At 43.4% G+C, this 24,399-nt stretch overlaps 1 protein-coding gene across 5 annotated transcripts in view; it reads left to right on the top strand.

The window, feature by feature from the left end:
• PAK5 (p21 (RAC1) activated kinase 5) overlaps positions 1 to 24,399 on the top strand; it is a 245,399-nt gene that overhangs the window by 99,656 nt on the left and 121,344 nt on the right. For 3 of the 5 annotated variants that reach the window (XM_068232529.1, XM_068232527.1, XM_068232532.1), the window contains exons 2-3: positions 9,913 to 10,136; positions 19,210 to 19,245. In XM_068232529.1, coding sequence (XP_068088630.1) covers positions 9,913 to 10,136; positions 19,210 to 19,245 — 260 coding nt within the window. The remainder of the gene's footprint in view (positions 1 to 9,912; positions 10,137 to 19,209; positions 19,246 to 24,399) is intronic. The other 2 variants (XM_068232530.1, XM_068232528.1) reach the window with 1 other exon arrangement.

The following is a 24,399-nucleotide window of genomic DNA, read 5'->3' as shown; positions in this document are numbered from 1 at the left end:
AGCGCACAAATCAGAACTGAGGAGATCAGGACAGGTAGACAGAATGAACGCTTGCTAGCTAGCGGCTACTTAGCGACAGCAAGCGTCCAAAACCAGACAGACTGGAATGAGGCAGCCAATGCGTTGCGGCGATGGCGTGCCTCACAAAGACAGGACAGGATAGTCAGAAAATAGCAGGATCGAGATAGATGAACGTAACACAGATAAATATACAATAAGTATGTTTTCCTAGCGTATTACAATTACAGCTATCAAAGAAACTATTTGTAACGACTGACTAACATATGTATATATCGGCAATGAACCGATATATGACATAAGCAGGAACGCTGACTAGGACTGGAGTAATACAGGGAACAGGACTCAGAAGGATTCGCTATCTCTTCGCAGAGATGAACGCAATCCACAAACGGCAACAGAACAGGATTCAGAAGGATTCGCTATCTCTTCGCAGAGATGAACGCAATCCACAAACGGTAACAGGACAGGATTCAGAAGGATTCGTTATCTCTTCGCAGAGATGAACGCAATCCACAAACAGAACCAGAAGCAGGGTAACTACCTCAGCACGGGTGGTCACGGTACGCGCAACCTACCAAAACGTGCTGGAAAGCTGACTAACTGCACACAGGATATAAACAGTTCGTGTACGTATACATCAGCGACACTGATGTATTAACGTAACACAAATACAAGGAAAATAATAAACGTGCTGGTATGCATATATATTGGCAATGAACCAATATATGATGCAAAGACCAGCAAAGTATCTTTATAACAAGAAACACGATCGGGGGCTAAAGCGACAGCAAGACTGGCTTACACTGAAGCTATGAAAACCCAAGGAAACCCTGCAGGAAGCAGATCTTTATACTGAGGTCATCCAATGGGAGCAGACATGCAGATTCCCACACAGGTGAATGATAATCAGTCACAAGCTGACAGCAGGGAAAGACAGACAAAGCTATGCAACTTGCATGGAAATAGATCAGAACTGCCTGAGCTGCAGCACTACTACTTCCAGTAATAGCTGCTGCAGCAGCGATCATTACAGCATTCAGTCGTTTTCACTTTATGCATCCGAGCAATTTTAACCTCCCATTCATTAGCCTATAACTTTATCACTACTTATCACAATGAACTGATCTATATCTTGTTTTTTTTTCGCCACCAATTAGGGTTTCTTTGAGGGGTACATTTTGCTAAGAGCCACTTTACTGTAAATGCATTTTAACAGGAAGAATGAGAAAAAACAGAAAAAAATGTATTATTTCTCAGTTTTCGGCCATTATAGTTTTAAAATAATACATGCCTCCATAATTAAAACCCACATATTGTATTTGTCTATTTGTCCCGGTTATTACACCATTTAAATTATGTCCCTATTACAATGTACGGCGACAATATTTTATTTGGAAATAAAAGTGCATCTTTACATTGATATTTAAAAAGTTTAGACCCCTAGGTAAATATTTACATGTTTTTCTTTTTTTTATTGTAATGTTTTTGTTTTTTTATTAAACATTTCATGTGGGTATTTTTTGGAGGGTGGGATTTAAATTGTCATTTCTAAATGTAAATATATGATTATTTTTATATTTTTTTACATTTAGGTGTAGTTTTTGGCCACAAGTCGGCAGCCATGAGTTTGTTTACGTGACGTCACTCTAAGCGTAACGTACGCTTAGAGGGACACTAGAGACAGAAAAAGCGAAGCTTCCGAGAGAAGCTGTCGCTTTTTCTGCGGGGGAGAGGAATCAGTGATCGGGCACCATAGCTCGATTCACTGATTGCCTGGCTAACGAACCACAGGCCGAGAGCGCATGTGCACGCACGCGATCGGCCTTGGGAGCGCGCGGGAGCGCACATACGTCCAGGAAGGTGAAATGGTTAAATTGTCAATAGGTAAATTCTTGTTTTTGCCTGGACATCTGCTTTAAAATGCTTTTTTCTTTGGTCATGCCCAGTTTTGATTAGAATTTTTTAGAAAATATTTTATTATGTTTGGTACATTTAAAAGACAAGTGGACATACTGCAAGGAGTTTGTAGATTCGCCCTGTAAATATAAGTGAATTGGTTTTCCTCTAAAAAGTGGCCCTGGACTATGATGGACATATGACTATGGTGGGGATTGGATTGTGAGCTCCTCTCAGGGACAGTTAAGTGACAAGACTGTATATTCCGTGAGCTGCAGAAGATGATTGTCAGGGTTATATAAATAATAATGTAAATATACCAATAATGCATGTAAATCTGTCTAATATTGCCCTTTGGTAAGCAATGCATTACTGATTTTATAACTCCCCGCAGGAAGAGTCCTAAGAATCCCAACAGCCTTTTCTGGAAAACAGCACTATTAAGTATCCCTCAGTGGGGTTCCTAGTAGTCTAGTCTGCATACAATATTCTAGAGCAGTTTTAGCAATAAGACAATAAGTATTCTTTTGGGAGGAAGCCAAAGAACCTATAAAGAATCTGGATCATCGTGAGAAGAACTTACAGTTTATATTTCAGCAGGTGGTATCCTGGTTAAGATTCTCACCTGGAACTAGAGACGGTTTCAGGTAAAATAGGGCCCTGGGCAAAAATGAATGTGGGGTCCTTTACATTTCATACTGGCTGTAAACTTGTGACCTCTACAGTCCCTCTGAGGCACCACAGGATTCAGAAGTTATAGAGAATCAGAGATGGGGATTTAAATAAAAAAAAACAATGCTACCTGATCTGGGGGGCCGGGCAGATCAGGTAACCACTGTCCACCGCCTTTTGGTCTGTTAGGGCTCACTGTCGATCCTGTGCTCCCTGAGGTCACAACAGAGCAACATGCAGGGAGCGGCATGGGGAGTGGCCGTGGAGAGGCAGAGCTGCCCAGTGGCAGCTCGGAAAGGGCTGCAGGAACGCCCCCAGTGGGTGTTTAAGCAGGGAATACCTCTCCTCTCTTCCCTTCGAGAATTGGGAACAATCATGTCGCCAATTTTGGGGGGCGATAGTGCGGAAGTGGGGGAGCAGATGGGGGGGTCACACAATGATGTCATGCAGCAGGGAACACGCCTCTGTGTCCCATCTGTGAAAGATCCATGGGACATTTTAGAGAAATGTCCTCACTTTTTGTTTGTGATGTAAATTTATGGTAACAGTAATAGCACCACATTATCTTAATAAAGGAACTTGATTTAAGGGATATCGTGCGGACATCCCCCTTTTTTGCTTCTGTCTTGTTGGATTGGCCTGTCCTGGATCCAGCACTATCCCAGGGAGGTGTGAGCGTTTTTTTTCTACATTATATTATCACTATAAATGGCAGAAGGTACAGGCACATCAAAACCCCCAGAATTTCGGGTTTAATTTAGAGCTGCAAGTAAACTGCAGTCAATTTGCATCCACCTTGTGGCATCAGAAATAGGCTTTGGCGGAGCAGCGGCACCTCAAGACTCCAAAAACTTTTTTTTGTCAATGCAATGTTTAGACAACTACAAGCAGGTAAACACAATGCCAAGTGGTATGGCTGCCATCAACACCTTAGGACTTGTACAACTCTAACTTTAATGTCAAGAAATTATTTCTGCTTGACATAAGTACTATTTCAGCAATGGCACTTCAAGGCAGTGAGGCAACGTCATATCCGAAGCAGAAAAAAAGTGCACTAGAGCCCTTTTGGAAAAAAAAACAGCACCACCACTGGCACCTATAAGAGCCATATTTTGTGGAAAGCAAGGGAAATTTGCGTGCATGTCGGCTGCTATCCGCCACCAAAATTTGCCTTCTTTGACGAATAGCCGCGATATGCAGCAAAGAAGGTAAATTTTGGAGCCCGGAGGTGCCCGATTAGTGGCAAGAATGTAACATTTTGGTGTCCGATAGAATCCTGCTCCGCACCCATTATGCAATGCCGCCATTTGTATTTTCACAAGGCCCAGCGATTTTATCAAGTACTGAAATTTTCCATTCTTGCCACTAATCAAGTGCCTCTGGGCGCTAAATTTTACCTTGTTTGCCGTGTGTGTGTGTGTGTGTGTGGGGGGGGGGGGGTTACTGTATAGGGAGTGGTTTAAGTTTAGGCTCCACCAGGAGGGAGGTTAGGTTAAGGCACCACTGGGAGGGGGTCTTAGGGTTGGGAACAACCAGGGGGTCATAGGGTTATGAACCACCAGGGGGGGTCTTAGGGTTAGGCACCACCAGGGTCAGTTAGAGCTCAAAATCAGTAGAGGGAGAGTTCTGTGTATAGTTGGGTTAGGTTTAGCCATGGTAAAACATCGGCTAATATTACCAATATTTTAGCATCTGAATCCAGTAGTACGATATCACTAATTTTAGAGCTATTCTACTAGCGGAAATCCTCTCCGCCCTTTTTTCCAGGTGCCTTTTTCTCATGTAAGTGTTGTATGCCACTTGTGTGTAATTTCATAGTCTTTGTTGCAAACTGTTTTTGTGAGTTTCACTTGCCGGTTCATACTTGTTAGAAGTTATCAGAAACTCTTGTTAAGGAGCAGTTTTGGTTAGGCTTGTGTTCTGTTTGATCATGTGACTTATTTGAAAGTATCTGATTGTAAGTCACAGACATCTGTTTCTGTGTCAGTTTTGCTTCCTGCGTTGACTGAAACGGGAGTCTGAAGTGGCGTGTGATTGCATTATTTGTACCCAACTAATCATAGACTTACAAATCAATCACTTCATCAAATCAATAACAGGCTCTTCCATTCTCTCTCCTTTCGGAGGATTTATGTAGGAGAAATCAATCAGCTCCAGTCAGGTGTGATAATCTTCTGACCATATGTCCGTCTACGGTTGACAGTTATCACTTTCTATTTAATTCTGTAATTTTTACTGTGGAGTGGCGTTTAGTTACTTTTAGATCCAAGGTTCCTTTAGGGTTATCCACAGAAGGTAGCAAGGAGCACATGTCATGCAACCCTCTAGGATCAACTGTGATCACGATTTAAAAAAAAAAGTCACTGATTTTACTATTATTACTATTATTATTATTTTCCTTTTTTCCTTCACATACAGAAATCTCTAGAAGTTTTGAATCAGGTTGATACCATTTATTGGCTAACGTATAGATAAATAAAATGTAAGCATTCAGATAATAAGCCTTCTTCAGACTTTGTTCCTGTATATTAACAAGAAGTTAAAACACACAACTGGACATTCGGAAGAGAAACCTTCTTTTGCAAACAGGGAGACCCTACTGAAGTTGTAATGAAGGCATCTAATGACATTTATTATGTTTGCAAAAGAATGTTTCTCCTCTGAATGTCCAGTGTATATAAGCTGTGTGTTTTTTACAGGAACTAAGTCTGAAGAAGGCTTATTAGCCGAAAGCTTACTGTGTATTTTTCATTTACCTCTAAGTTAGGCAATAAATAGTATCATCCTGATTCTAAACTTTTTGCTTTACTGATGGCTGACACGGCACATTATTCTACTGCTTTTCCTATATAGAAATTTGTAAGTGTGGCATTGACAAGGAATTTTGATATTTAGATCAGATATCTATTTTTGGAGTCTTCAGAGTTACTGCATCCGTCTCCTTGTTCCTCAAATATCTTAAATTACAAATGACGTATTGTGAAGTAAAAAACTCTGTGCGTTGACTTTTTTTTTATCTTGTAACTTTCACGTGTGTTTATGAACGTGTCCTGTTTTATTCTCTTATACACAGACGTGTAGAGTGACTTTAGCAATCCGTTAGGATGAACCAAATTTAGAAGTCATAATGTATGTACCTGTTAAAGAGGACCTGAACTCAGAACTTCCTCTCTGCTCTAAAAGATACACAACAGCATAATAACCTTTAACCAATATACATTTCTTTGTAACAGTTGATACAAATCCTGCAATAAATCTGCAGTGTTTCTACTTCCTGATTCATGGAAGCAGACATATTGTTAACATCCTGTGCTTTCCAATGAGCTTATCTGCCATCTCTGCCGTGGCAGTCATTTGACACAGGGGGGAGATCACATTTCAACTTGTGATTAGACATAAATGAGGGGGAATCACATAGGCTAAACTCTCTAGATACATACAGAGTGCATTTCTCTCTGTTTACCTTCTATCCTGTGCTAGAGTTCAGGTTCCCTTTAAGGCAGTTGGAAGCCAGCAAAGAAACAGACAGGTTAGGGTCATTCTATATTTGCATATAACATGTTTTCCCATAACCTAATGCCTCAAAGACTGATATTTACATAGACATTAATGGGGAAAAAATGCAAATAATTATATCTAAAAAGTTACCAAAATGTATTGTTTCTCACAAGTATAAAAGGTATTATATCAAACCCTTTATAAAAAAAAGACCTTAGAAAGACTGGAGATAGGTACACAGAAAAAGAGCGTAATGTAGCAATTCACTTGTTAACAATGACAATCTTAAAGGTCTAGCCAGTCGTAAATCAATGGGGGTCCCCCTCAAAGAAATCTCAAGGATTGTATTGTGTATAGATTGCAGAGAGATCCTGTAAGTCTATGCACATGGTAGTATGGTTCCTATTAGTGGATGCAAATCCTTGGTAATAATAATGGCCAGGACCAAGTTCCCTAAAGTTGTTGTCAGTACCACTTTTGTATACAGGGCCGTTTCTTGCACCGTGCGGGCCGGGCGACCGCACGGAGCGCAGAGTGACAGGTCAGGAAGGGGGGCGCCGGCAAGAAGACACAGACTGTGCGCGTCTGTCTGCAGGAGCCGGGGAGTGAGCACTGAGCAGGACAGGTGATGCGTGGTACAGGCGAACGAAAGTACGCCTGCGCGATCATCACCATCCTACCCACACTCCTCCTGGGCGTCCTGTGGCAGTCTTCTTCTGCTCTGACGTCACCGCTGGCGCCGCACGTGGTGACACTTGACGTCTAGCGCCGCTGTAAGGCTGCAGGCAGAGCAGGAGGAGGCTGTCTTCACGGGCGGCGATGCGTGCTTTTCACCCTGGCCCTGGATCAGCGAGCGCCTCTTCAGCAGGTGGTCACAGGCAGAGAGACAGTAAGTGACCTGCTGCGCTGCGCTGTCACCCACCTGACTTTCCCGATGCCAGGACTCTGGGAGCCTAAGGAGGGGGACAGCTACCTATCTAACCTACGCTGGGGGGCAGCTACCTAATCTAACCTACGCTGGGGGGCAGCTACCTATCTAACCTACGCTGGGGGGCACCTACCTAATCTAACCTACGCTGGGGGGCACCTACCTAATCTAACCTACGCTGGGGGGCACCTACCTAATCTAACCTAGGCTGGGGGGCAGCTACCTATCTAACCTACGCTGGGGGGCACCTACCTAATCTAACCTACACTGGGGGGCACCTACCTAATCTAACCTAGGCTGGGGGGCACCTACCTATCTAACCTACGCTGGGGGGCACCTACCTAGTCTAACCTACCCTGGGGGGCACCTACCTAATCTAACCTACACTGGGGGGCACCTACCTAATCTAACCTACGCTGGGGGGCACCTACCTATCTAACCTACGCTGGGGGGCACCTACCTAGTCTAACCTATGCTGGGGGGCACCTACCTATCTAACCTATGCTGGGGGGCACCTACCTGTCTAACCTATGCTGGGGGGCACCTACCTATCTAACCTACCCTGGGGGGCACCTACCTAATCTAACCTATGCTGGGGGGCACCTACCTAATCTAACCTACGCTGGGGGGCAGCTACCTATCTAACCTACGCTGGGGGGCACCTACCTAATCTAACCTACGCTGGGGGGCACCTACCTAATCTAACCTAGGCTGGGGGGCACCTACCTAATCTAACCTACGCTGGGGGGCACCTACCTATCTAACCTATACTGGGGGGCAGCTACCTAATCTAACCTATACTGGGGGGCAGCTACCTAATCTAACCTACGCTGGGGGGCACCTACCTAATCTAACCTACGCTGGGGGGCAGCTACCTAATCTAACCTACGCTGGGGGGCAGCTACCTATCTAACCTACACTGGGGGGCAGCTACCTATCTAACCTACACTGGGAGGCAGCTACCTAATCTAACCTACGCTGGGGGGAAGCTACCTATCTAACCTGTACTGGGGGGCACCTACCTAATCTAACCTGTACTGGGGGGCACCTACCTAATCTAACCTGTACTGGGGGGCACCTACCTAATCTAACCTGTACTGGGGGGCACCTACCTAATCTAACCTACACTGGGGGGCAGCTACCTATCTAACCTACACTGGGGGGCAGCTACCTATCTAACCTACACTGGGGGGCAGCTACCTATCTAACCTACACTGGGGGGCAGCTACCTAATCTAACCTACACTGAGGGGCAGCTACCGATCTGACCTACGCTGGGGGCACTTATCTAACCTGTATTTGGGGCACCTACCTAGCTAGCCTATACAGGTGGCAACTATACTGGCTACCTATATTGCAGGCACCTACCTAAATAACCTATACTGGGGGCACCTACCTATCTAACCTATGCTGGGGGCAACTATTCTGGCTACCTATATTAGAGGCACCCACCTAGCTAACCTGTACTGGGGCACCTACCTATCTAACTTATACCGGGGGCGCCTGCCTATCTAACCTATACTGGGGGCAACTATACTGGCTACCTATACTGGAGGCACCTACCTGGCTAACCTATAGCGGGGGCAACTATACTGGCTCACCTATGCCTGGCTACCTATATTGGGGTACCTATTCTTGGCTACCTATACTGGGGGGACCTATACTAAGTCCAACTAGACCTGGCTAACCTATACTGCGGACACCCATACCTTGCTCGGGGGGAGCGCAATTTTTACACCCTCGCCCTGGGTGCATTTTAGCCTAGAAACTGCACTGTTTGTATATATCCTTATAAATCCAGTGGAAATGATATAGAGGTAAAAGTCCACCAGGGGTAAAACCCTTTGTACAGTCCTCCTCAACAGATCAGACTTATGTGTATATAGAGATAGCATAATTCACAACTTCCTTAGAAATCTATATCCACTAATCATATAGTAATTTCAAGTGCAACTTCACAAAAGGAGATAACAGTCCGCCAGCGGGTAAACCCCTTTTTGCAGTTCTTCTGATCCTTAAAGAGGAACTGTCGTGGAAATCTTATAATTTCAAACACATACAAATAAGAAGTACATTTCTCCCAGAGTAAAATGAGCCATACATTACGTTTCTCCTATGTTGCTGTCACTTACAGTAGGTAGTAGAAATCTGACATTACCAACAGATTTTGGACTAGCCCATCTTCTCATAGGAGGGTTCTCAGGGTTTTCTTTATTTTTAAAAGCACTTAGTGAATGGCAGTGTCTCTGTCCAACTGCCAAAATAGTGTGCGGTAAGCAGGGAGGCTGGCCAGCATCTTTGTATTAATCATTTTCAGAGAATGTCTTTATAAAGAATAAAGGCCATGCTGAGAATCCCCCATGAAGAGATGGACTAGCCCAAAACCTGTCGGCAATGTCAGATTTTTGCTACCTACTGTAATTGAAAGCAACATAGGAGAAAAGTAATTTATGGCTCATTTTACTCTGGGAGAAATGTACTTCTTATTTGTATGTGTTTTAAAATTTTAAGATTTTTGTGACAGCTCCTCTTTGATGAGCCATTTATTCATTCACCACCGCTCCTCACCTTAACTGCTTAATTGAAGTGTACTGCTACAGCCAATCACACTTTTGATTTATAAACTGCCTGAAATGAATCAAAAGTTTGGGACTTTTTTATTTATGGTCTACTTACTGTACATAGGCTCAGTGCAACTGGTTGTCCATCATTTGCTGAGAGGCTGTACCTCCTGGGTAACACACCTGTTTGTGTGTCCTCCTGTGCCATCTTGAATGTTAGTGGATTGAGGACTTGGTAGGGTTCAGTTGCCATGGTTCACATTTGAGACTTACCCCTTTTATGAAGATTTACTGTGCATTATAAAGTATTGTAAACGTATGTTTACTTTTTTTTCAGGTTTAACTGGATTGCCCAAGATGTTTGGGAAAAAGAAGAAAAAAATTGAAATATCAGGGCCTTCTAACTTTGAACACAGGGTTCACACAGGATTTGATCATAAGGAACAGAAGTTCATAGGCCTTCCGCAACAATGGCAGAGTTTGCTGGCAGACACAGCCAATAGGCCTAAGCCTATGGTGGATCCATCTTGTATCACACCCATACAGCTTGCGCCCATGAAGGTAAGATTTCCATCTCCACAGTGGCATTTGTGTACATGTCTAATGATTTATTTTCCATTTTGTGTTCAATTTATCTATATAACGTTAAAACAAAGACCACCCTTAAGATATTATCCAAATTGGATGAAGTGAGGCAGGGATCCATCTTGAATTCTTCCACCCAGTCTTTACCATGTCTCCACCATAACTTAAGCATCGTCGCAAATTCGACTTTTCGGTTGAGGTTGAATTCTCACCAGCTCATATTATCCATACATACCTTATGGATTATCTAGAAGATCATTTATTTCATAAATGGTATGGTAGCAAAATTCTTTTCTTAGGTATCATAAACTGTTAAAAGAATTGATGGATCAAACTCTGCTCCACTACACCCTGGGCCATATATAATTCCTTTTCTTTTCCTGAGTTTTCTCCTAGGAGATAAGTTTTCATCTTCTCTTTAACCTATTTTGGTTCCTGGACGTAGAAACTACGTCCAGGAACCATGCGCGCTCCCGTGGCCGATCGCGCGCGTGCACGAGCACTCCCGGCCACGGATTCGGTAGCCACGGAATCAATGTATCGGGCTATGGTGCCCGATCACTGATTCCTCTCCCCCGCTGAAAAAGCGACAGCTTCTCTCGGAAGCTGTGCTTTTTCTGGCCGTTCCCTCCCCGATGCGTCACTCTAAGCGTGTGTTACGCTTAAAGTGACGTCATGTAAACAAACTCATGGCCGCCATCTTGTGGCCAAAAAGTAAAACTACAACTAAAATTAAAAAAATTAAAAACAACACACAATTACATTATAAAACTATACTTTACATCCCACCCTCCCAAAAATACCCAAATAAAATGTTTAATATAAAAAAAAAACATTACAATAAAAAAAAAAAAAAACTTGTAAATATTTACCTAAGGGTCTAAACTTTTTAAATATCAATGTAAAGATGAAATATTTCTATATTTTTTTATTTTAAACTTGTAAATAGTGATAGATGCAAAACGGAAAAAATGCACCTTTATTTCCAAATAAAATATTGTCGCCATACATTGTGATAGGGACATAATTTTAACGGTGTAATAACCGGGACATATGGGCAAATACAATACGTGAGTTTTAATTATGGAGGCATGTATTATTTTAAAACTATAATGGCTGAAAACTGAGAAATAATGATTTTTTCCGTTTTTTTCTTATCCTTCCTGTTAAAATGCATTTACAGTAAAGTGGCTCTTAGCAAAATGTACCCCCCAAAGAAAGCCTAATTGGTGGCGGAAAAAACAAGATATAGATCAGTTCATTGTGATAAGTAGTGATAGAGTTATAGGCTAATGAATGGGAGGTGAACATTTCTCAAGTGAAAACGACGGAACGCGAATGGGTTAAAATAACTTTACAGCACTCTGCATTTGAAAAAAGTACTAAAAAGTAGGTGAAAAAGTACTATTAGAATTATTTTGAGTATTTTCTTGCTTGCTGGTGTTTTAAAGGGCATTTCATTGACAAGTTGTGAAAATATCACCCAGGACAAATCTCAGGAGATAAAGTTAATTACAGTTGGTCCCCTGTCTTATATATGTTAGGCAGGAGATCCACGTTAAAACTAAAAGGCCCATATGTAATTCACTTTTTCTCCTTCGTTTTCTAATTTTTCATAGTCTCTATAAAATAAGTTTCCAGTACTTTGCAATTTAACCCCCCTGGCGTTACAATAAAATCCACTTTTAAAAAAAAATAAAATTTAAATCATGTAGCTAGCCCAATGCTAGCTACATGATAGCCGCTGTGCAGCGGCATCCCCTCTCCCCTTCCGATCACCTCCGGCGATCAGAGCAAAAAGGAAATCCCATTCAGAACGGGATTTCCTGTTTGGCTTCCCCCATCACCATGGCGACGATCGGTATGACGTCATCTACATCATGGCGTCTGAGGGAGTCCCGATCCACCCCTTATCGCTGCCTGGAGGTGATTGGCAAGGCTGCGCAAGGGGTCTAGGGGAGCGGCGCAGCGGGTAGCGGCGAATCGGCGCAGAGCAGCAGCGATTGGTTTGTACACGCAGCTATCAAAGTGCTAGCTGCATGTAACGAAAAAACATTATACAAATTGGCCCACCAGGGCCAGAGAAATCCCGCTGCGGCAGCTTAGCCCATGCTCAGCTCGGGCTTACCGCCGAGAGGTTAAAAAGTACCAAAAATTAGGTGAAAAGTACTATAACATTTTTTTAAAGTATTTTCTTGCTTGCTGGTTGTTTAAAGGATATTTTATAGACATGTTTGAAAATATCACCTTGGAGAAAACTCAGGAGAAAAAGTGAATTGCATGTGGGCCAAAGTATCTTAAGTATGGAAAGATTTAATCCATATATTGATTGACTATTGTATGTTTAGCTTTAAGAAGACCTTTAGAAATAGTATACATACAAACACTAACAATCATCTAAAGGCAAGTAACAAAAGCACATAATAAGGTCAGTGCTACCATACAGGCTACAATCCCCATATTGTCATCTCCAGAGGTCGGGCCATGTCACTGGTTCTCTGTGGTGTTCCCAATGCCCACCTAATATTAGGTCATGCACATATAATAACGCACCTTTAGATATTAGTCTACGTAGAGCTGTCTTTCTCAACCAGTCCTCTTCTACTGTATCCTTTTCACTCATAATCTGCCTTAAAGTAGTTAAGCAAGTGACAGGGCTGTCAAGGCTGTAGACAATGATAAGGGTGACTGCAATAGGCACCACCCTCGCTGCCATCAATGCATAGAGTTGACCACATAGAGTTGACCTTGACAACACTTCAGTTTTGTGCCTCTGCTGAATCATCACTGAAGTGGTTTGAAGTGAAGCTAGACTCTGCAATCTATGCATTGATGGCAGTGAGAATGGTGGCTATCACAGTCACTTTTGTCACTGTACCTAGTTCTGTCACTTGGTCAATGATCTTAGCCTTATGACAGATGTGCTTTAAATATGTAGATTTTCATTTGGCAGCTTTGGTAATCGATATTTTCATTTGTGGAGGTTATTTTAGTATTTCATTATATAATAAAATGTTCCATTATCGGCCATCGAGACACATCCTTGTTGCTGATTGTTGATGCATGTCCGCTTGTCCTGTCCTCCCCTACAAGTGCATCTCAGTGATGAACTGTGCAACTTTCATTCCAAACCATGTTTGTGACGGTGTTTATGGAAGCTTCCATATTTCGGCAATGAGAGAGATTCACTAAGGATTATATTATAGAGTCCACAAATCACACACTTTCCATTTTAATAGCCCAGTGCACTATGTTTAGTGTTAGTAAACTGTTTTGAATCCAGTGACTTGATAGTGTCTAGATCAACATTATAAGGAGCTTTCCTTTGCTATAGTGACTGATCTTTTTAGTTTGTAGTTGTAATGCTTAGCAGAAGGTATGGTTTGATGGTATTTTTCCAGTGCCATAATTTGAATAATCATGTTTTATACAGAGTTGCTTTGTAATGGCTATCTGTATGTCAAACAATGCAATCAATATCTGTATGTTGGGTATACATGGATATCTTGAGCTGCATGAAGCCTCCTATCTTGCCTTCAGGTGGCCTGGTCTGGTACAGACTTGTCCATTTGTGGCAACAAAGTAACCACAAACCATGAGTCCCCCAGCAAAAATGTAATGCCCCCCCCCCCCCCTTCCTTTAAGTCTCCTTCCCTAGATAATGTGGCCAACTCTTAGGCCCCATTCCCACTTGCTTCTGGATCACATGCGGCCAGCAGGTGTGGACCGTACAGTGTCCGCTCTGATGGTCTGCAGGGATGCGGCAGGACCCCGGGTCAGATGCACGGCCCCAAAGGCTTTATGGGGGAATGCATCCGCCTGGCTTGGGATTATCACAGACTGCACAAAATTGTGGTCCTCTTGCTGCCATGCATCTGCAGATTCATTGCATGACAAGTGTGAACGGCACCATTATATAACATAGGAGCCGTTCACTCTCTGCTAAGTAATGAGCAGAGACCAGACAAAAAAAGTCTGTTTTCCTTCTCCACTCGAGTGGGAACAGAGCCTTAAAAACGAGTGTGGTACCAATTAGTACATCCCTAATGTGTGGTGATGGCTAAACCTGACAAATATGGGTAATTTGACTTGTGCTATATATCCCAAGTATTTACTTTTACTGGCCTTTACATTACTACACATTCCATCTGAGTATTTGTAAGTATCAAAGCTCAGCTCCAGCTAAACACTTCAAAGTAAAATACATGTGAAATGTCTTAGATGCTAAAGACAGCCAGTCTTCTGATCCACATTGATTTAGATAGCCATAATAGGCTGTACAGCCAGCTCCCTGACCTCTCCTTCTCCGACAGCAGTTCATACAAACACTGCCGGTCAGGGACTCACCTAGTCTGCTGCTTGGATTGTAAAGATAAGCAGAATACTGATGAGGTCACGATATATTCATTTCTTTGATGACTGTAGTCATCAAAGAAATGGAAATGGTGTTTTCTATATGTGCCTGGCATTCAGATATATATATATATATATATATATATATATATATATATATATATATATATATATATATATATATATATATATATATATATATATATATATATATATATATATATAACCTGTTCAATTTCTGTACTTCCTTTGCTTGTGAAGATGTTTACTAACAGTGGGCATGATGAAAATGACTCAAAACTCAAAAACAGTATGTCAAGACAAGTGTTGGATCCAGCAGTGAGTGTGATACTCGCTTTTAGCTACCATGACATCTAGATGGACTTGATAACCTGGATATCTCCTTAGGCAAGATAGGTAATAACCAGTGAATGAACTACAAAAAACTCATATGGACTGATTTTTCTTCAAGAGCCCTACGGCAATAACATCGAGTACCTTGTAGTTATAGGGCCCAATCCAATTCACTTCACTTTTTCTCCTAGGTTATATTTTCACACCTGATCAATAAAATGCAGTTTGAACCACCAGCAGGCAGGAAAATATTCTTGATAATTCTGACAGTTCTTTTTCACCTACTTTTTGGTACTTTCTCATTTGCATAGTGCTGAAAAGTTATTTTAAACACAAGAGGAAAAATTATTTCCTAGGAGAAAACTTAGGAGAAAAGGTGAATTGGATCAGGCCTATAGTGTTTTACTTTCTGTGAGGTCCAGCTAAATGTCAATACTGTAGTAGTTGTTATCCAGCTTTTTCCTTCCCTTATTTGGTAAAGATGCTTTAAGACTTTGGTTGGCCTCTAGGTCATGTGATTATGCCTACAAGAAAGTGCATGCTGGAACCCAACCCATTTCTAGTTCCTCATTAGCGCTGCAATAAAGGACTGTAAGTCTTTATTGTTTTAGTTTTAAGTTTTAGTAAGTCTATCAAACAAGCTTAACGAACACTTAAAGGGATACTGTAGGGGGGTCAGGGGAAAATGAGTTGAACTTACCCGGGGCTTCTAACGGTCCCCCGCAGACATCCTGTGTTGGCGCAGCCACTCACCGATGCTCAGGCCCCGCCTCTGGTTCACTTCTGGTATTTCAGACTTTAAAGTCTGAAAACCACTGCGCCTGCGTTGCCGTGTCCTCGATCCCGCTGATGTCTTCAAGAGCGCACAGCGCAGGCCCAGTATGGTCTGTGTCTGCGCAGTACACTCCTGGTGACATCAGCGGGAGTGAGGACATGGCAACGCAGGCGCAGTGGTTTTCTGACCTTAAAGTCAGAAATTCCAGAAGTGAACTGGAGGCGGGGCCTGAGCATCGGTGAGTGGCTGCACCAACACAGGATGTCTGCGGGGGACCATTAGAAGCCCCGGGTAAGTTCAACTCATTTTCCCCCGACCCCCCTACAGTATCTCTTTAACAAACGTAACAAAGATGGTGGGTTTATGTAAGAGCCGGAATATAGCATTAAATATTAATAAATCAATTGTATTTAAAATAAGACCTTAGATAAAATAATTTAGGTTCATTTTAAAGATTAGATAGTCACTATGCTGGAAGTACTAGATAGTTAAAACAGAAATCTTTAATGTAGGTTATTTTAGGTATTTTCTCCTATTATGCAGAAAAAATATACTGTATATATATCTATGTAGTGTAGACATTATTTAAGTGAGATAAACACATGCATACACTTATAAGCTGTAACACAGGGTGATAGATAGATGGTGTTTCTGCCATCTGAGACAGGCACGGTGCAAAGCAAGCTGGGAGATAGCCTTTGTCTTTTGGCAATACCCAGTGGAATAGCAATGGCGGTTACAGAGGTTGTGGCTGCATCAGGGCCCCTGGACCTGATGAGCTTCTGGACTTGATGCCGTATTTACAATAATCACATGTATATGTACTTTGAACTGTGATAGTAATTACTGGCTATTTATAGGCTATATAGAATATTTACAGTAAACAGGCGGGGGCTATTGTTATGCCTCTGCTATCTTTCATTTTTTATCCCAGTAAAAAAATTAAAGTGGGGGTAGCTAAATAGATCTAGTGATTCAGTTCCAGCCATCATAACAGCCCTGTACAAAGTGTTTATGTTGATGGCTCTCCACCAGGACGAGATCGCCCATGACGCTGCCTGAACAATGTGTGTCAGATGGTGTCTTCCAAGGAGCGGTATCCCACCCCTTTCCTCACCCCCTGGCTACAGCTCCTTCACCTGTTCCAGTCACGGCCCACGAAGTCCAGATCCTCTCAGGTCTCGCTGGCACTGCACTATCTGGTGCAGTGGCAGCACTTCAGTCTTCAGACCTCAGATCAGCGGTGACCCGCAGTGAAGACACCGGGAGCGGTGTCCCTGCTAGCGCGCACATACAGGAAGTTACATCTTCCTGTACATTCCCGCTAGCTGGGACACCACTCTCTTGTGTCTTCACTGCAGGTCACCCACCTATCTGAGGTCTGAAGTGCTGGACTGTACTGGACAGTGCAGTGCCAGCGAGGCCCAATAAGATCCGGACTCCATGGACTGCAGCTGGAGCAGGTAAAGAAGCGGGGGGCTGGGGAAAGAGGGGACAGGCTGGTACTGGCTATATATACTGGGGGAAACTATACCTGGCTACCTATACTAGGGGCACCTATACCTGGCTAGCTATATGGGGGCACCTATACTTGGCTAGCTATACTGGGACCACCTACACCAAGCCAGCTATAATGGGGCACCTGTACCGGGCTAGCTATACTGGGGGCACCTATACCTGGCTAGCTATACTGGGGGCACCTATACCAGTCTAGCTATACTGGGGGCACCTATATTTGGCTACCTATACTGGGGACACCTATAATTAGCTTCCTATACAGGGGGCACCTATACCTGGCTATCTACCTATATTGGGGGGGGGGGTCGCATCGTTGGGTTGTTGGGTGCTGTGCTGTGCAATCATTCAAAATGGGGGTGGGGAGCACAACCTCACAAATTTGCCTCAGGCAGCAAAAAGTCTAGAATCAGCCCTGCTCTCTACCCTTGCAGCGCTCCACTCCCAGACTTAAATCTTTGCCAAGACAGTACCTGCATACTTTATATGCTCTCTTTGCTTTTGCACACCTTTTCCTCAGGCACTTTAGTTTCCTCCCATATTCCAAAGCATACTGATGTCTTAATTAGCTTACCCCCGAAATTGGTCTTGCATCATAGTAGGGATACATGGCCCTGGTATGGATTAGATTGAGAGCTCCTTTGAGGGTCAGTCAGTGGCATGAAGTCTTCAAGCAGGAAAATGTCTGTGTGCTAAAAATGTTATTATTTTTTTATTGGATACAAAAACCCACAGAACAGGTCTAGAAATACTTAAATCATAAGCGACAACCCATGCCCAGTGTTTTAGCCACACTCTCCTGGAATAATCACAGGTTATCAAGCTGTGTCATCAACATATGCAACCTGCTAACCTGTAATAGCACCAGGAAGGATTTAGGAGTGGTTGTTGCTTTTGATTCATGTTTTTCAAGACCTGATCATCTCCCCCCCCCCTTGAATTATGAACTAGTGTTGAACCTAGGTTGGTAGGACATGGGGGTGCAGTGCTTAGTCAGAGCATGGCTCTGGACCATCTGTCTTCTGTCACATGGAATCTCATGACTATGACAGGAACAATGGGCCTCATTTACTCTCAAGTCCCTCAAAGATAGAGAACACTGTAGAACTTAGATGGATCATAGGAGACCGTAGTAAGGACAAGTGACAGCTTAGTGAATTAGAGGACGTATCATTTCAGCCACCTGGACACCTACATTGAGAAACTTCTATATTACCCCTAAAGTCCAAGATTTTTTGCAAAAAATATCACTTCAGGTGCTTATTTGTCTGCTGAGTTCCCAGCAAGGACTGAAAACATTTGTCACCTTATTCATTCCAAACTAGGTTTGCTGGAACACTTGTTCTCTTAAAAATTCTTCTCCAGGTTTGAAGAACATTATTAAATCAGTCCCAATTAAATATCTCTAGCCCAATATCTCTAGCCCAATTAAATATCTCTAGCATCATAGCAAGGTCTGTTTGATCAGTGCCAATCATCCTACCAGTACAATTGTGGCTTACTGGAGGAACCTTACATAAACATGACTAAAACTCACAGATTCAAACTCAGCATCCTGGTATTTCCTAACTAGTCTTGCTCAGGGTCGATTTCAGAACACTCAACAAGAGACCATCAGAATGGACCGTAGCCACCATGGCTTACTATCAATGCTCAGAAGCAGACTGAAAACTGTTTATGTTATCGACCTTATAGTTGCTTAGCGAATCTCTCCAGATGTATGTCCTCATGTAACCAGTAATGCATTTGACTGTTCTATCTCAAACATCGACACTTCACGTTAACAAAAGTTCTGTATTTCGCAAAATCATTTTCTTCCGATGGAATCTCCTCCTCCTATCCCGAACATTCATGTACATTATAAACTCGAATATCCACAACTGCAGTCACTAGGATAGTGTTCCGCCTTTTCAGTTTTTTTTGTTTTTCTTTTTCCCTTCCAATCGTTTGTGGGGCAGTTTACATCTTCTGATCATCTGAACATGAACATATATTTATACAGACATTTATTCACAGTCCATGCTGATGTGTGTATGATCTTTTCACCTTCAGAGCCCCATAAAACCGGAACGAGAAGCTTCAACCAAGGTAGGCAACACATCCATGTCCTACGAGACAATACATTGTATCATATTAAAAGGGAAGTATCAATTTTTATGTGCATTTCAGTGTTCTGATATTGTCGATTAAAATAACACTCAAAACTAAAATATAACGAGGGGTGGATTTGGTCAATTGTATAAACACCTCTTTTATTAGAGAGTGAATTATAAGCTTATGAAGGCCACATAGTCAGCCAGAAAGCAATGCGGTGTGCAAAGAAATCTAGTGGATGGCAAGGCAACATCAGTCACTTTTTACAAAAAGATTTCTCAATTCACAATGCAAAAAACTTCTTTGCCGATCTTTAATGGATATCCAAGGCGATTCAGTTTTACTTACCTGGGGCTTCTTCCAACCCCTAGAGGTCATGTCTGTCTCTTTCCGCAAGCTCCAGTCTTCTCCCGGGTCCAGCTCCTGAAGTATCGCCGACCAATGGGTCAGCGTCTTCTGCGCAGGCGCAATATGCTCCTGGTGATGTAGGTGCAGGGCGGGTGTATGTTGGGATATACTTTAAAGAGAATCTGTATTGTTAAAATCGCACAAAAGTAAACATACCAGTGCGTTAGGGGACATCTCCTATTACCCTCTGTCACAATTTCACCGCTCCCCGCCGCATTAAAAGTGGTTAAAAACAGTTTTAAAAAGTTTGTTTATAAACAAACAAAATGGCCACCAAAACAGGAAGTAGGTTGATGTACAGTATGTCCACACATAGAAAATACATTCATACACAAGCAGGCTGTATACAGCCTTCCTTTTTAATCTCAAGAGATCATTTGTGTGTTTCTTCCCCCCTGCAGCTATCTTCCACTGAAGTGTCAGGCTGTTTCTTCCTGCAGAGTGCAGACAGCTGTGCCTGTATGTAATTCCTCAGTATGTGAAAGCCCAGCCAGCTCAGAGGAGGATTTATCCAGCTTGTAAAAGATAAAAGAGCAGAGAGAAGCTGCACTAATCTAAATAACACACAGGCAGTGTGCAGAGAGAGGCCTGGAGGGGGGAGATGCATCACAGAACCACAACACTGAAGAACTTGGCAGCCTTCCAGACACAGGCTGACAAGTCTGACAAGAGAGAGATACATTGATTTATTACAGAGATGGTGATAGTAGAACGTGCTGCAGTAAGCCAGAGCACATTAGAATAGATTTTGGAACTTGTAGGATGGAAGAAAACCGGATGAAATTTTTGTTACGGAGTCTCTTTAAATATAAGTAATCAATTCATACATTTTTCATAATTTTGAAGAATACAAAAAGCCTTAAAAAAGTCCCTCATTTTTCTTTTTATTGACATGTTGTAATAAATGTGATGGAGTGAAAAGATGAAATATTTCTCATCTAGTAATGAGGATGGTATTCCACCTCTGAGAATGAGAAGGACCCAATGAATAGGTTAAGTAGGTTGACTACCTGAGGTAGTCAATTTCCTGAGAAGAACATATGGCAACTACAGATGGTCAGTGAGATACTACTAATTTTGACGTGATACAAATTTCTGCAGTTTGGAACAGGATCAATCAAACACGGTGGCTGTCGATTTTGATTGGTCCAATTCCAAGATGCATACAATTGCGTGAAATAAGCTTAAAGTGGACCTGAAGTGGGGGAAAAACCTCTGGATAGTGATGGCAAGAACTTTTTGCTACTTCCTGGTCTGCAAGGTCCGTCAGTAATGTGGAGGCGCTGACCCAGCGGCATACATCCTTGATAGTGTGCGCACGGCTCAGAAAAGCTCTGCGTGACATTGTGCGCAATGCTCCTGGCCACAGGCATGCGATCAAGGATGCACACTGACTGACCAGCACCTCCACATTACTGACGGACCTCCCTGAACCGGAAGTAGCCCTGAAGTCGCTACACAGTAAATGTCCACCAACAGTTCTTGCCATTAGTACCTCTGGAAATTCAGATGCTTTCTGGATCTTCTCATATGTGCTTTCGTGGTCACACTCCTGTCCATGTATGACCATCATTATACTGCAGGAGTATGGTCTTTTTCCTCTGTGCACATACAGCTTCATGCTACTGCAGGTCGTACTCAAGCATGTACACTGGTACATTAACTGGAGGATCTGGAAAGCCTCTGGAGCATCCCACTACTTAGGTAAGTATTGTTGTTTTTTGTTTTTTGTTTTTTTTACTTTTGTTTCCTTTCAGATTTGCTGTAACATTATTTTTTTTTTCACTCAGAACTATTATGGCCCGGTTCACATTAGCGGTGGCCATCCGGAATCGCCGTGCCGGAGCCGGACCGCTTGCAGAACGGACGGAACGGACGCACGGCATAGCAATGAAAGCCTATGCGTCCGTTCACATGCGTCCGTTCTGCCGGACCGGAGCCGGACCGGATCCGGGCCGGATCCGGACTCCGGCGTCCATTCCAACATGCGCTATTTTTTGGTCCGGCTCCTCCGGCAGCCATATCCGGGGCGGAGCCGGACTGCACCATCCGGCCAATACAAAGCAATGAGAGCCGGAGAGCGCACAACACACTGGCTACAAAAACCGGACGTTCTACCCCACTTCCTATGCATTTTGGATGGGGACCACATGGGCCCAGCGTTCAAAGAGTGGGGCAGGAGCGATTTTATGCTGGAGCTCTTTTTGGCAGCAACATGTCTGATATATGTCTGACAAGGAGGCGAACAACAGGAAGGAGAGAATTCCCAGGTTTACGAGTAAAAAATGCCTGGATCCATGGTCCCAACTGCAGTCTCTGTATCCACGGATGGTCTCCACACGTCCACTTGTCTCCAACAATGACCCCAGACCCTTCTGCTGACCTCCCAGACCCCAGGTATTTACAGGATGTGTATCTCCTTAAGAAACCGGATCCGGACCGCAACCGTGTTCACACCGCACGGAAACCGGATGCAAACGGACCGGATCCGGATAGGAACCGTACGGATCAGGTCCGGTCCGGATACGGTGCGGTCCGGACATCCGGTGCGGTTTTTACTAAACCGCAAGTGTGAACGGGGCCTTAGCATCTCTTTGACCATATCCATGCGCCATCTGTTCTTCAGATTATTTATGTTCTTCAGCGATCTCTGCAATTCACCATTGTTTGCACCCTTAACAAATAAGTCAGAGTGAGTTGAATTTCTAAAAACATTAGGTGACAAGAGGGATAGGGTCCAAGTAAAGGTATTATTGAGGAATGAAAGATGATAGAAATGTAAAGGATTACAGATTGGCCATTATCACATAATTGATTTGCAGAGAATTAAGAGCTCTTGCATATACTGATGTCTAGCACTGATAAAAATGGTACTGTTTGTAGAGGAAGAATTTGCGTTTTTTACTCAGGGTCTATTTAACAAATCCTTACTTCTGTGTCAAATCTAAAACATAAGTTTCACTGAAGGCCAGTCTGCAAAGACACATGCAGTATGTTATTCCTTTACACTCCTTTTGCCAGCTTGCTCATTAAAAACTGATAGTTTATAGTACAGGTACAGCCTGAGCTAATATATACTGACTAGAGTTTTTGTTAGAAATCGGCACTACGCGGTTGAACACATGCGTTCAGCACCTATCAGTAGGATGGAGAGCATCTAGGGGCGTTTCATTTAACTCTGATTCTTCCTCCTTCCAGCTTGGTAGGACGAAGTTTTGGAAGTAAAGGAAACCTGAGACAGTTCATACATCTGCATTTATGCTTACCTGGGGCTTCCACCTGCCCCATATGACGCATGGGCACCCTCACCCTCCTCCCCGACCGCTCCAGTGTCCTGTGGTAGCCTCCAGTATTTTCTTCAGTCAGGTTCTTCTGCGGCATGGTCAGAAGAACACGACTGGCCCAACTGAAGAAAATAATGGAGGCTACCAAAGAACAACGGAGCAGCCGGGGAGGACAACAAGGGAGCCTACGGACCATATGAGGCTGTAGGGAGCCCCCGATAAGTATAAATACAGTTGTTTACTATCTGTGCAACAATTTATTGTGCAAGGTTGACATGCCTTAAAAATGGGTCAAAATACATTATGCAAGTACTGTATAAGTAGTAATTATTGGGGTCTTATTTTCATTTATTTTAGGCACACTTAGGTATAAGCACACTTAAAGGGGAACTGAAGAGAGAGGTATATGGAGGCTGTCATGTTTATTTCCTTTTAGACAATACCAGTTGCCTGCCAGCCCTGCTGATCCTCTGCCTCTAATACTATTAGCCATAGCCCCTGAACAAGCATGCAGCAGATCAGGTGTTTCAGTGGTTCAGACTTATAAGTCTGATCTGACAAGACTAGCTGCATGCTTGTTTCTGGTTTTAATCAGATACTACTGCAGAGAAATAGACCAGCAGGGCTGCCAGGCAACTGGTATTGATTAAAAGGAAATAAGCATGACAGCCTCCATATACCTCTCTCTTCAGTTCCCCTTTAAACACACTTAGTGAGTGGTATATGGATGCTGCCATATTTGTTTCCTTTTAACCACTTAAGGACCATGGGGTTTTTTAATGATCGGTGCTGCGCGGGCTCTCCAGCCCTCTGCACCGATCCGGTAAAAGGCAGGGCGATCAGACTTCCCCCCTTTTTTCCCCACTAGAGGGATGTCCTGCAGGGGGGGTCTGATTGCCGCCGGCTGCCTGTGATTTGGGGGGGGGCTTCTCAAAGCCCCCCTCCGCAGCGATATTGTGCGCTCCCTCCCCTTACCTCGCTCTCCCTTCCCCTGTGTGAGGCGCAGGATGGATATCCGTCCTGCACCGGATAGGATAGGCTTCAGCCTATCAAATGACGGCGATCCCCGGCCAATCAGAGGCCGAGGATCGCCGATCTCCATCACGCCGCTTCTGCGTAGCAGCGCCATATTGATGTAAACAGCGGGGATTTCTTCCCCGCGTGTTTACATTACGTGTGCGAGCCGCGATCGGCGGCTCGCACATTGTTCACGGAGACACCCTCCGTGAACTGGCATGGAAATGCAAAACCACAAACGACCAGGCGCCGCCTATCGGCGTTAGCTGGTCGTTAAGTGGTTAAACAATGTGAATCTCCTGACTGTCCTTCTGATCTTTTGCCTACAATACTTTTAGCTATAAACCCTGAACAAGCATGAAGTTCAGATGTTTCTGACTGAAGTATGACTGGATTAGCTGCTTACTGGTTTCAGGAGTGTGATTCAGTCACTACTGCA

Source organism: Hyperolius riggenbachi, chromosome 4, assembly GCF_040937935.1.
Source record: "Hyperolius riggenbachi isolate aHypRig1 chromosome 4, aHypRig1.pri, whole genome shotgun sequence".
NCBI lineage: Eukaryota > Metazoa > Chordata > Amphibia > Anura > Hyperoliidae > Hyperolius > Hyperolius riggenbachi.
Note: the sequence above shows the minus strand (reverse complement) of the source record. Positions and strands in the feature narration are given on the sequence as shown.